Genomic DNA, 13862 nt, shown 5'->3' with positions numbered 1-13862 from the left:
TCCCAGGAGGTCCTAAAATAGCACATGTGCCACTTGGACTTAGATGCCTCCCCACGAAGATCAGTGTTTGCTGCTGCATTGCTTTGCCCAGTACGGAGCATGCTACGTCTCTGGAGGAGCTGAATGAGATAAGGAGGCTTGGATTTTCTGAGTAATTGTTGGGGTTTTGCTCTTGTGAGTTTAAAAACGGGAATACCATCTAAATCAATAGCTGAATTTCTCTTTCTTCCCTGACACTCTGGAAGGAATAAAAATAACAAGCCAAAACATGGATCTTCAAAAACACATGAAAAGAAAATGTCTCCTGCAGCAGAGGTTGTGCCTTCCTGTAGGTATGTTGAGCTAACATACTGAGGCTGTCAGTGCTGCACGAGCAGCCGTTGCCCTGTTTGTCAGAAGCGTGCTCTGTACATCCATCTCTATGCCTGCTCACACGCCAGCATCGCAGTGGTGCGCTGCTCTGTGTTATACCAGCACCTCGCAGTATAATTTGTACGACCAACAGCATCACAGGTGGTGGGGTCTGCACCCTGCCCACCTGCCCTTTCTGAAACAGCACAGGGACTGCCGCTCAGGCATTAGTTGCAGAAGCACCCTGTTAATTTTGCTCAGCGCGTGGGTGCTGGGCACAGTGGGGCTGGTGGGGCTGTCCTGCTGCGGGCAGGTGGCACGTACCCACCTGCAAGTCCAACCAGGACTTACTCTGCAGATGTCAGGCAGACTGTAACCGCAGAGCCAGACGCTTCCCTTAGCCCTTTAGGACCATGTTAAGTCTTAAGGGAGAGTGTTTAGCCCTGCAGACCCCACAGCCTTTCTCCTTTGGGTATTGACGAGCAGCAGAAGTGAGAAGCAAGCACATACGCTGTTCAATGATGGCTTGCCACTAACTTCTCCGTCATTAATTGAAGCTCACCAAGCGGGATTCACGCGGGATGTTAAGTACACCAGCTCTGGAGCTAGAATCAACTCTGACCCGATAATCAGACTTTTCCATCTGGCCTAGAAAAACATGAACCTAGTGGTTTGTTAGGGATGTGCTAGCAGACACTTAAAGGCAGCAACACTAAAGGCACCATTATAATTAGCTCAGTCAGAGGCCGAGCACACAGATTTACTTGAAAACCAGTGTGTCTGTTCACTGGTCGATGTGACCTCTCTGGAAATACACTGCAGAAAGAATATTTAGAATTTGCTCCTTTAATTCAGTGTTATACATCCTTGTTGACCATGTTACGTATTACAGATATTAATTAAAGACATCGACATGTACCATAATGAGGGGAATGGCTTACGTTGTAGGGAGTGACATTATGGGTCTCAGAAACTGGCTGCTAGGTTGATACCGTATTTTCAGCATTCAGAAAGCTCCTGTTCCTTGTTTATGTAGCTTAAATTAAACACCAGAAGGGTTTGCATATATTTGGATGAATGGGAAAGATGTGCCCTTCGATCAATTTCACAACAGCTCAACACTAACATCAGCACCTGAAAACAAAGGGAAGCTTTCATGTTTATTTCTATAGCTCCACACTAAGATCGAAATTGAAATGCGATTGAGCAACAAAAAGCAAGTCAGTAAGCAGACCTCATTCTTACTGTGGAAGAAGTTGTTTCAATAGAAAATTGTTAGCCAGCTTCACAAAATGTCACAAGCTGGATAAAACTGCTCCCCTAGTATTTCCCATTTTTGTTTTTCCTCCCACGATGACACTTATTACGCAAAAATGGGTTGCTGAACAGGGGGTATACAGGACAATGAAAAAGGAACTTTTTCTGCAGGGGGAAAATGCAAGGAAAAATTTTGCTTTTTGTAATATGTTTTAGTGTTTTATTTATTTTTTCTAGCACTAAATTTGCCTTCAAAGCAGGCATAAACAAGCTCGGGCTAATTTTTATGGCACAACTCACACTCCTCCAATTTAATCTTTTCTTACACTTGTTTATGTATTAAGATCTGGATCTGATATTAAATATATATATGTATATTTTTTCTTTCCAATGTGAGCAGGACAATCAGTGGCTGCAAGGCTGGGCCCAGGAGGTTCGGTCTTGGGCTGGAGTCAGCAGCAGTTTTCTCCATTGCTCTGTATGGGAAGGGGCTCTGACCCTCACCGGTCTGCTGGGCTGGCGCTGGCAGCAATGTCAGCTTCAGCCATCAAAACATTCCTTTGTGGCCAACTGCCCTTCTGCTTTCTCTGAAAAATCCGGTGTCAGTTTTAACAAGAGGGGAAAACAGACATTCGTCACCATTAATTTGACGGACAATTAAGCCCAGTGATCTCTGACCTCATGCCATTAGTGGCTTTCAGAGCCAGGGTAAGACCCCACAGATATCTGCTCTCTGTCATTCCCTGCGAGCTGCCCGGGTATTTTATTTTCTCCAGGGCTTAGCTTCTGCCCACCACCTGCCAGATGTATATGCTTCGTAATAAAAATTGGTAATAATCTGTCCCAGGCAGTGACATTAATCTCCGAGGGAGGATAACAGCAAGCAAAGGCAACAGCTGGCTGTCAGGAAGGCATGTGAGCAGGAATTATGCATTTATTTAGATATTTGTACATATTATCAGTGTCTGTCCTTGGCTGCAGCTGATGGTGGTGCGTTGGGCTAGCTTGGGCATCAGGGCCTGCCCTCAGACAGGGCCGAGGTGTTCGCACCGGGAGGTGTGGGTGCAGTGGGGTCACTGCGTGGCGATTTTTGTCTCTTCTTCCACCTTCTCCTGGGCTATGGCAGGATCGTGGCCTTGCTCTCTGCTGGGTTCCCTGGTGGTCAGCCCACCCTGCCGGGTCAGCTATGACCATCGCAGGCCACCAAATTGAGTTGGCAGCATGTGGTCACTCTGGGGAGCAGAAAAGGCATAGAAACAAGCCAAAACTAACACCCAACCTCATGGTCATGCTGGCTAGAGAGGGCTGCTCAGCCATAAGCCCGGTGCTGGGCCCCTCTGGTGCTGGGACCCGTGACCCGCAGAGCCCTGGCCTGCTGGCAGCTCCGCCACGCAGGGGCCCTCAGGCAGGGCACATCCCAGCACAAAACACGAAGCCCATAATTAGCAGCTTCTCTTGTTCCTCGTCACCTGCTTCCACTCAGCTCCTGGCAGCCCTTGGGCCAAACCAGTCCCTCGCTGTAATTCTGGCCCCAGGGCTGCAGGGAGTGCAAGTGGAGGGCAGGACTTTGTGGGCCACAAGGAAATAGTTAATCCATCCCTGGCACAAAGCTGCTGTTTGTGTCTATTAAAGTAGGGCTTACCACCGCCAGCTCTTGGAGAGGGTGGTGGTGGCTGAGATAGGAGAGACGAGAGCGGGCCAGCTGCTTGCATCATCTGACACTTACGCCATGCAGCCTTCAAGCCTCATTTTTCAGCCGCCGCTTTTGAAGCACCTCATTAGCTAATCGGAGGAACCCTCAGCCTGTGCTTTACAACAAGTTTCCTCTTTTCTTTCGTCTCCTACCTCCTAATTTTCCCTTTTTATTTCTGCTTTTTCTCCTTGAGGCCGTCAGCCGGTAGCTATAGTAACCCCGTGCATGAGTGGCTGTGCCGCACCGCTCCCACGGACCCCCCTGCAGGGCCCTGCCGGGCTTTCACACCCCGCAGAGCCTTGGCACCCAGCGAAATGGGGCTTTCTCTGAACACCAGGGACACTCTTCCTAGCTTGGGAGCCGGCTCCATCCCGCGAGCTATTTGCAGCTGCAGCCCGCGCGATATTGTGGCAGAACGCATGAGTCACTGGCAGAGCAATCTGTTACATCAGATAATCACAGATTACCTCCATTAACCTGAATCCCTTCTGTAACCTTTTCCAATAATGATCCTAAATGCTGACGCATGCAGTTGTGTTACCATAATGTCTTGGGCTGTCAGTGATTTTTGAGGACAACGTTTTCTGTGATTTCAGGGGCGGTTTTGCAGGGTGTGTCGGATCTCCACAGAAAGAAGTTGTCGGCGCGTTGCTGCTGGATGGGACGGTGGGGCCAAAGCCAGGCATTGTAGCTATGGGGAACAATAGGGGAGAGATTCACAGCCAACCCTCTTTGCTTGTATTTGCCCCCCACTCCCCTCTCCTTATGGTCTTTCATCCTTCAGCCCTCTCATTCTCCTAACATCAGCCACGCCACAAACTGCTGCAGTGCTGCGAACTCAGCCTCCATCCACACCAGCCCTGTGCATGCCTGTCCACCCTTGTCCTGCCGTCCAGTTAGTACCTCTTTCCTCCAAAGCCAAAGCACGTGCTAGTGCCTTTTCCCCTCTGTCAACCCATGGCTACCACTGGCAGATGCTCGCTCAAACCAGCCATTTTGGGGTGGTTTCTCCCCCCCTCCATATTTCTTGTGTGTATCATGTGAAGGCTCATCATGTATCTAGGTGAGAACCTGAGGTGGTATTCCGTAGGAGAGCCAAGAACGTGGCCAGGGCTCTTATCTGCTTTTGTGGTAAAGAAAAATGTGGCGGACCCTGACCCCCACTAGAAAGTGACCCGATCTAGGACACATTATGATTTTCTACTTTTCTTCCTGGCTGACTTTGGAAGCAAATGTGCTGAAGTGTCCTGATGAGATGTTCCTCCAAAACAATTCTGGTGGTATAGCTGGTACACGTGTTCTCAGGAGCTTCCCAGCATAATTTTCACGGCTTCTAGCTTGTTTACATCAAATGTCTGAAAAGTTTGGAGAGAAGGGTGGATCCAGCCAGCCGTCATTGGAAGGGCCAGGCAAGGACAGTTCTTATGGCTAACAGGCTCTTTCTGCACTGTCAGAATGATGTGTGGTCCTCTGGGCCACTGCAAAAATACCAAAATCCTACAAGATCAAAGGGTACTGGGCACCCGATAACACCTCCTAGTGCCTTCCCATTTGAGCATCTGCATCAGCGCCTTTGCTGGAGCAGGGTCCCTGGTGGGATTAAATGTGGGAGGAGAGCTTGTGGGATTGCAGAGAATTTGGTGGGGTATTTGTATGTGCAGGCAGCACAAAGGGGCTGCAGCCTCAAATCAGGCTCTGGGTAGCTGTGACCTGTGTGTACCATCTCTAAATGTTTGGGGTCTGCATGTCTGCCTGCCAGAGTGCAGGACTGCGTGCCTTCAGGTGCAGCATCTGGATAGGTGAGGGACTTACTCATCTGCCTCCTTCACGGAGCCTCCACACCGTTTCTTACTCTCTGTTCTGGTGGTTGTTTTCCTGACTCAGAAGTAAGCCATCTAAACTGAAAGAGCACGCTGTTATTTATGTATGGAAAGCAAAACACATCTGGATTTCTGAGTTCTTATCAGAGCATCTCAAAGCTCTACCAATTCCACCAATTAGGTGGAACTAATAAATCAGTCAGGCCTAATAAAACAGCCCGTCTCAAATCATTAATTTTTCATGATGTTTACTAAAATTCTTTTCTTTAGCCCTGTTAGTAAGTTTATTTAGGTGAGGACTGAAACCAGAAAAGAACGTAATTCTGATCCTGGCTACAGTCTGATGATAGGAACACACTTGAGTTCTCACCTCCCATCCAGCTGGATCTCCTCCCCACAGTTCAGAAATATTCCTTATAAAACTAAAATGTCAGGAACACAGAGGCTAAGTTCTTTTTTTAGAGACTGCAGAACTATTTGCAGGAAAAAAAAAAAACCACACAGCTCTTTGACAGGGACAGAGCAAACCCACATCACTCAATGCTTGGGGCTGGGTTTTCAAGTGTTCTCCCCTTAGAACGAGCACCAGAGTTTTCAGAAGAGCCAGGCCCCAAATATTTGCCTATACCAGGTCCAGATTTCCTTGTGTGTTCCTCCTGCCCACCTTGTTGGGCTGCCCATTTTGCCAGTGGGTCATTAAACATCTGAATTGCAAAACGTGGAGCAGCGAGTCTGCAGAGCTTGTTCAAACTCCTGGTCAGCTCCACGTCTGGCTAAGATCTGCAACTTGGCTTTAGAGGCCAGCCCTAAGAGTGTTGAGGTTGTTTGAGGAGCACCACTGAATCCCAGAATACCATACACGTTCCTGGGAAATCTACGTGGGCAATGGACTGTACATGGACTATATGTGGGTCATGAGTTGCCTTTACCAGTTTGGGCTTTGAGGCTTTGAGGCTTTGGTTAGCAGCTTCCATACATGTTACTAAAACAGGGTAATAAATATACAGAATGGGTCATAAGTTTAAAAAGCCATTGCTTAAGGAGCAGTTCCTTCCTGGAAAGATGTTATCAGGCCCTATTCAAGCAGGCTTTCTGGAGCTGGGATTTGCGTTCTTTCTTTGGAAGAATGGGAAACAGGTCTCCTACAGCCAATGTCAATTACAGCTGTACAAATTAACTTAAGGGAACCAGTAAGGAATGTAGAATTCAGATTCACTCGAGCATTCAGATATGGGAAGGCCACGTTCTTGTTTAATTCTCATGTGCTTCAAAACATGAGATGGGTGAGAACATTTCTGACAAAAGAATCTTCCTTTCTGAGAACTGCGTTTTGTCAAAAATGAAAGGGTTTGCAGGAAAGTGTCTACTTAAAAGAAAAAAGGATTTGCTTTTTCTATCTTCTTTTTGACAATATAGAAACATCACTTTAACAAAGTAAAGAATGTCAATTTACCTTACCCATTTTGTTCCAATGATATAATATATCTTAATACTCTATTTGATATGTTCTATGATAATGTTTTGACGTTAGAGAACTGAGATGACTCAATGTTATCAAAATGAAATGGTTTAATGTCTTTGAATCAGAATTTTCTAGAACTTTGAAATACTGACTCTCAGCTCCAGTTTGGAGAAAAATTCCACTAAGATACTGGCATTCTTAGAGGGTGGTAGCCCTTGCTCCCAACAGCTCTGTTTGAAAAGCTGGTCACACATGGTAATCATTGATACTGAAACGTTACAGACAAATGTTATGTTACCTACATCATGGATGGACAAAATCTCTTAGTAGTCCCCAGGTTCAGATATCACAACCCCTTCGTGTTCCTCCAGGAGAGGTCCAGAAGCAGCCTCCAAAGGAGCACAGTGGCTGCAGATTAATTTGTTGCATCGTCTCTTCTGCTCTTGTTGCCAACTACAATGTCAAATACTATGCGGGCACCTTTCAGTTTGCAGCCATCATCTCGGTTCACCCCAACAGCCTGCTGAACCAGCCAATACGTGGTAATGCATTTCAAACATAACTGAACTGCCTGGATTTGTGCCAGTAGCCTCTTTCAGTCTGAGATCAAAAATAAGAAGTTAAAAATTTGGGCTGTGTTTAATTTCACTGTTTTGGATGATAGCTGGTCTTGTTTCTATGAGATTTACTTGAGATGAGATTTACTATGAGATTTGTTTAACAGATTGTAAGTATTCAGTATACTTGTATCTTCTGGATTATTTTTGTTTGTGGCATAAAAGCCAATGATCTCTTTTGGCTCGCTCATCAGCTGCAGATAAGTACAATACAGCAAAAATGCGGGGCATAAAAGAGAGGGCAGCCATAACAGAGAAGCTAAAGGTGCTTACACAGGGGAAAATTTAACTGCATCTGGGGAAATCACATCGCCAAAAAACTCCCTGTCAACATGCTTAGCAGAGAAACGTACACCCAGCTCATGTGAACTGGCCCACAGAACTCAAAGACAACTTGTTGAAATAAACAGTCTCAAATATGCATTAAAAATAACCGATGGAGGACGTAGGCAGACTTCTGTGGGGAACTTTACAATTTTGGATGCCCACTTAAGACCAACAGAAAAGAAGAAAAGATTAAAGGCATTTTTTTCTTCAGCTTAGTTGCGACCCCCTGAAAGTGCTCTGACTAGGCACAAAGGTAGCTTCTGTAAAGCCTTCTCTATATTCCTAGAGCAGTACCAGTGTGGCCTTGATAGTCAAGTCCTGAGGATCAATCTTCAAAGACTTCCTCTGCCCCTTTAGGGCAGTTGACGTTACTAAAGGACATTATTAAAATGCACATTATTAACATATAAAATGTGTTATTAAAGCCAGGTTTCAGTCACTCATCGGTATTTGCAGTACTACTGGAATTCTTTTTGAAATCATAGGTCGATATTCCTGCAACAAATATTTGCTTATGAACGATGACTTCTGCAAGCCAACATTATGAGGACTTTTGGTGCCAGTTGTAAACAAAGCATTTTGCCCTCTGGTGTGCTGGTAACCAGTACAGCTTGCAACGCCAGCCTGACTGCTGGGGAGTAGTTTGTGTTTTCGCTTATGAAATTCCCATCTCTGCGGTTCTGAAGGCTTAAACATGAACTACATCTGCTGTTCATTTCCAAAAAGCAACAGGATGGTTTACACAGCAGTTGTCAGGCTTATGCATTTGTAGCAACATGCAGATGATTTATGTGCAAACATGCCATGACAGCAGGGAAGAGAGGCACAAAACCGTTATCACAGCCTGTGACTATTCTGAGAGTCACGTTCATCAAAAAAAAAGGCTGCAGGAGATAAAGGCAGATTAGCATCAATAAGAGGAGCTATGTAATGTGATTCTCTTTTGAGGGCATGTTGTGGACTTTTTATTGTACCTTATAAACCAGAGCCTCTAGGGACGGGTCTGTAGAAACATTTTCTCCCAGTGGATGGTGGAAGCTTACCTGCTTTCAAAAATCCAGCCCTCATGCTCTCCTCCTTTCCTTGGGGTGATGGAGAAGGGGGTTCACAGGGAGGTTCCTCATGCTCTTGTAACAGCTTGTTTTAAGCCCAGTTTAGTCATCAAAGATCTTGTAAGGATAAAGCAGTGTTCCTGGTATTTTTTTTTCTGCTTTCCCAGATGAGAAGGGCAGGGGGAAAGGCAGAGAGCAAGCAATGTCCTTCATCCTTCATTCTTTGAAAACAAACCGTTTTCATTTGCTAGTGTGGCTGAGCATAGCTGGAACTGGTATGAAGCTAGAAGGGCAAACCTGGCTGAACTTCCATGTGCGTAGGTAAAGAAGGATGGAAGCATTTGTTTTAGAAACTAGATGAGCAACAGAGGTTGCGCAAAAGATATGGAAAATTTGCAGAGAATAGTGATGGGCTGATGCGTTTGATTCACTCCATCTCATTAGGAAGAGGCGCTCCAGGAAAATAAGCGGTTCCACGTTTCAATTGGTATTCTTTTCCTTCACAAATACGCAGTTAATCTCTAAAAAACCTAAAAACAGCTTTCTAAGATCTTCCCCTGAAGCTGCCTGTTGTCCGTCCTGTACTAGACAGATCGTTTGTTTAGTCTGACATGGCAGGTCCTCCGTGCCAATAACAGAAGTGTTAGGAGGGAGCACGAAGAGGCAGGTGGATGTGTGCCATATAGCTGCATAAACCTTGACAGTGAGTGAAGGAAGAGTGGCGAGAGGAAGGGAAGAACTTCGTTTGTAGCCTGTACATTTATTTTGAGTGAAAGAAGGGTGCTAACCATGACTTTTGGACTTTTAGTGTTTTCTGGAGATTGTTTCACTGCTCTCACATGAGCAGTGAAATTTCACAGAGCTCTACACCCTTGGTGGGAAGGATCTGGATGACAGCCTAGTTACTGCTGCAAAATGGATGATACAAGCTGTAGCCCCCCCCCAGTGGTCTGTGAATAGTTTACTTAAATTGCAGATTAACCAGATTGCAGATAATGCAGTTGAAGGCAAAGAAACGTTGGCAAGCTTGTGTTAGCCAGATCTGGCAGCACAGGGAGTGATGCAGGCTTGCTGACTTGGGCAAAAACAGAACAAAAGTATGAAGCCACCCTACCCGTGCTTAAAAGCCACATGGCATGGTGGCATGAAGTGCAAAGGGAATATGTTACAGACATGATGCTAGAAGGAATTCACCCATCTTTGCGTTTAACTCTGTGTTATGAAATGTCCGTTATCAGCTGAGCAGGAACATGGCTCGATCCTGCAGCTGGCAGGGTTGACAGGCTCCAGGCTCCAGCTCCTTGCTCAGTCGCTGATTTCACACGGTATTTTGGACAAAACACTTAATATCTCACTGGCTTAACAGTATGCAAGTGCTCTCCTACCTTCTCTGGGTGTTAGGACAGTAAATACATCCTGCCCAATGGAGGCAAAAAAGGTAGGCACCTTGGCTAAGGGTAGCTGCTGCTCCCAGATGTTCTACATGTGTGCTTTTGGTTATGTCTCTCTGTGCACACAGAGATCAGAGCTAGATTTGCTATTGGACATCAGAAGAAGATATGAAACATGCCATGTATTTTTCAGTAGGGAGGATGTAGAGCAAATGCTTTTGTTTCCTGTAGGACTGGTTGACAAGTTAGAGAATTAGCTTCAATCCCCAGTTTGCAAATGCTGAGCTGTTAAGTGAACACGAGGGAGCAGAGCTGAGATTTCCCGCTGTCGCTGGGAGCTCACCTTTTGTCATCAGCAGCAAACCAACGTTTTAAAGCAGTCGGCCCCTCCAAGACCGCCTGATGAAACTCGCATATAAAACATGGCACATCTGTCAAGTTCTGCTCGGAGAAGCTGCCTCGAAGATTGCAAATCCTCCTGTCCAGAATAGACAGCGCAAAGGCAGCAATCAAGACAATGTGTGAAAAGCTTCCCTTTGCAACCTGCACAATTACTGACCTATTCAGAGAAACCTCCCCTTTTAGCTTTTAGCTCTGCTAGACAATTTCCCCTGTCTCAGCTGTCTCACTGCATTATGTCCTTCAAGCCCCCTGGAATTAACGTTTGGAGCCAGCAAACACTGCTGGCTCCACAAGAAAAGCTGAGAGCAGAAAGGTCAGGTCGATTAAAGCAGTTGATCAGAATCTTTAACATAAAGACGTCACAGGCAAAATAGTAACGCTACTTCATGCTCAGCTAAGAGCAAATGATTCATCAGGCAAGGCTGCTTATTTTTGGAGGACGGCCACAAAAGAGAAGAGAACGCGCTGGCTGTATTGATCACGGTTGTAACGAGGGACCGCAGAGCCCTTCTCCAGTTCTGATGGAAATTTAATGTCAGAAATACATCATCCAATGCAAATATATCAATATGTATTTTACATCGAATGGAATTTAAAAACATCCTGGCCCAGCTCAGTGTAGTCGTTTCGTCTCTGCGCAGATCCAAGAGTTGTCACGTCGAGCAGAGGGCTGTTGTGCAGTGCTCTGCGCTGCTCGATGCTGCAACCATTTTGTGAGAGTTTCTAGACAGGTGGCTGGAGAAGGAGGCGAAATCTCCAGTGCTTCGGCCTCGAGGTTAAACCTTCAGCAGGTGAAGATTTACCTGTGCTGAGGAGATGCAGAATAAAGGATGTTTTTATCTGGCTTACTCCTGCCACCTCCTGTGTCCAGAGAGGCAGCCTAAGGAAGGGAGACAGAAATCCCAATTTGAATCCTGTGGCTGTAAAAGGGGAGTTGTTCTGCTTTGACACCAACCCCACCGCCTCCCTCCTTGCCCTCCCTTTCCTCCCCATCCCTCCCTTGGTGCTGATAAATTCATACTTCATTCTTTAATGCCCACGGAGGTTGGGCAGCAGGGAACAGAACTCAAAGTTTACAGGATAAACAAGCATGAGGAAGGAGCTTCGGCACGTGAGACCAAGCAGCATGTGCTGCGGGAAGAGAGCAAGACAGCCTCTCCGAAGTTGTGGTTGGAGGGATGGGAAGGAAATGACTTTAGCAGTGGTGCTTTGGATGCACTGAAGAGGGGAGGTTGAGGAAGAGTTCATGACAGACCAAAAGGGTATGTCCGTGTTGCGTAATTACTGTGTGGCGTGGAGGCAGTCACAGGCCTCTAGGCTTTGCTGGAAACCAGTTCCTGGAAAGGGGAGTGGAGCTGGGCTCACGATAGTCTAAACAAGCCAGTTCCTTTACGGCTGGTTCAGATAGCTCTGCACTACACTGGAAAATGTGGACATACCATAAATTCCTGTCAATAAGGAGTTCAAAATAATCCAAGGCAAGCTCTGCCATGACAAAACCATTGGTTACCAAAAGCAAAGGCATAGGTGAGATGCAGAAGGAGCACTCCTGCACCAAATATTCCACCGTGTGACCAGAAACGCCCCACAAAGAGCAGTTCTCTGCAGTTGTCCCCAAAGCTCATGTTTTCTTTGTTGCGGCCTGCTACCTTTTGTGTCCGTGCACTCCTCATTTAGGCTGCAATGTCATGTAGTGCCCAACGTGCTCTCGGTCTGCAGCTGTGACTCTACCAGCCCCTCCACGGAATTAACGCATCTCCGAATTAGTCATTTGATGTGCCAGCGCATGTAAAATGGGCTTGAGTGATTCAGATTTAGTGAGCAGGGGCTGAATTGCTGTATGTACAGTGAGAGGGGGGAGTCGGGGAAACGAGGCACGTGTAGGCAGCATGAGAGACCAAGGCCGGGAGCAGGCCGCGTGGCTGGGAAAACTTGGACGTGGCACCTGGGTGCCGGTGTCACCTGCAGTGTGGTATTTATGACGGGACATTGATGGGGGAGATTCACCAGCGTGGAGGATGTTACAGTAATTTTCTCCCACCGTTGTCCTCTTTCTGAGGAAAATGCTGTAGCTCTGGCTGGTGAGTGTACCGCCAGCTGTAACGCCATGCTGGCAGAACATGCAACGTGAGGGATGGGAGGCCAGCATTGAATGTTGGACTTGGGTTTCCAGCTCTTCTTTTGGGATGAAGTCAGGTTTCATCCCAAAACCAGAACAGGGAGGTCCGGGTTGAAAAGAGGTGACCTGTAAGTTTACGAGATTGTTTGACTCGCACGAAATGGCTGTGAGTTGGGGCAGATGGCATTGGAGATGCTCAGCTCAGGCAATGTCATCTGAACTGGGTCTGGTGGGCCACAAGCCCCAATTACCAACCTTTGCCAACCCAGTCTTCTGACAGATGCCACCTCCTTGGGCCATTTCAGCCCAGACAAGCTGACTTGATTTGCCCATCTACCCAGCTTTAATTACTCAAGATATCCATAAGGGCTGTTGTTGGGCTGGTAAACTGTGGGTTGGGCATAGTGCCCAAAGCACTCTAATCCTGATCTTTCTTCCTCTGCAGGGGGTGGAGGGAAACGCAAAGGCAAAAGCAAAAAGTGGAAGGAAATCTTGAAATTCCCCCACATTAGCCAGTGTGAAGATCTCCGAAGAACAATAGGTAAGAGCTTATCCCTTCTTTTTTTTGGAGTTATTGCCTAAATAAAATGTGCTGTCAATACTGGCTCAGCAGAACTGCATTAAAGCTACTCTTCATTAAATGGGATCACTTTAGAGATGGTCACACAATGCATATAGCTCTTGTGGTGCTGCCATGCAAGCTCAACATTTTCTGTTATGTGGGACATGTACTTTGTGTTGGTACCTCCCAGGGCCAATGTGGCTGCAAAAGGACATTCAGAAATGAATCCCCTCATTGCACCCTGCATTTCCGTCTAATAAGTGGCTTTTTATCAGAGAGGAAGTGAGACTTGATGAAAACTATGAGATTGCTGATGTAGTCGAAGGCTAATATTAATTGTACTCTGGATATGGTGGTTGAAGAGGCAGCCTCTGCCCTCTGCCAGGCAGGTTTGCTCAGCAGTACTGTCCTGCATTCACATCACAACACCAGCTTTAGGCAGTTAAAATTACTTTGTTTTATTGACGTGGACCAACCCCTGCAGGTTTGGAAAGGGAGCTTGCAGTGACCGTCTCCTTACCACAGCATTTCTCCTGCTCACACCTGCCAAATTTCAGCATTCTTTTGACTGCCGCCTTGCCAAACAAGGGTAGCAGGTATCTCCTTGTGAAGTCGCACTGGAAAGCTCAGTATTGCTGATCTCACCACAAGAGGTTAACTTCAGCAAGTGAGGCTGTTTTTTTTCCCCCACACTGACATAAAATCCAGGCATTGGCAATGACTGAATGAAAGGCAAGAAACTGTAACAACTGAGATAGCAAGGAGCATAATTTGTCTGACTTGGGTGAACTCCTGGGGTCTGACTGGCA

At 46.5% G+C, this 13862-nt stretch overlaps 1 protein-coding gene across 4 annotated transcripts in view; it reads left to right on the top strand.

Annotated features, from left to right (window-relative positions):
- The window catches only part of GRK5 (G protein-coupled receptor kinase 5), a 168278-nt gene that overhangs the window by 56178 nt on the left and 98238 nt on the right, over nt 1–13862 (top strand). For 3 of the 4 annotated variants that reach the window (XM_067000384.1, XM_067000385.1, XM_067000383.1), the window contains exon 2: nt 12937–13032. In XM_067000384.1, coding sequence (XP_066856485.1) covers nt 12937–13032 — 96 coding nt within the window. Of the gene's footprint in view, nt 1–12936; nt 13033–13862 lie in introns of those variants that run through there. The other variant, XM_048057402.2, reaches the window with a different exon arrangement.

The sequence above is a fragment of the Anser cygnoides genome, chromosome 7 (assembly GCF_040182565.1).
Source record: "Anser cygnoides isolate HZ-2024a breed goose chromosome 7, Taihu_goose_T2T_genome, whole genome shotgun sequence".
In the NCBI taxonomy this organism is placed as follows: Eukaryota; Metazoa; Chordata; class Aves; order Anseriformes; family Anatidae; genus Anser; species Anser cygnoides.
Note: the sequence above shows the minus strand (reverse complement) of the source record. Positions and strands in the feature narration are given on the sequence as shown.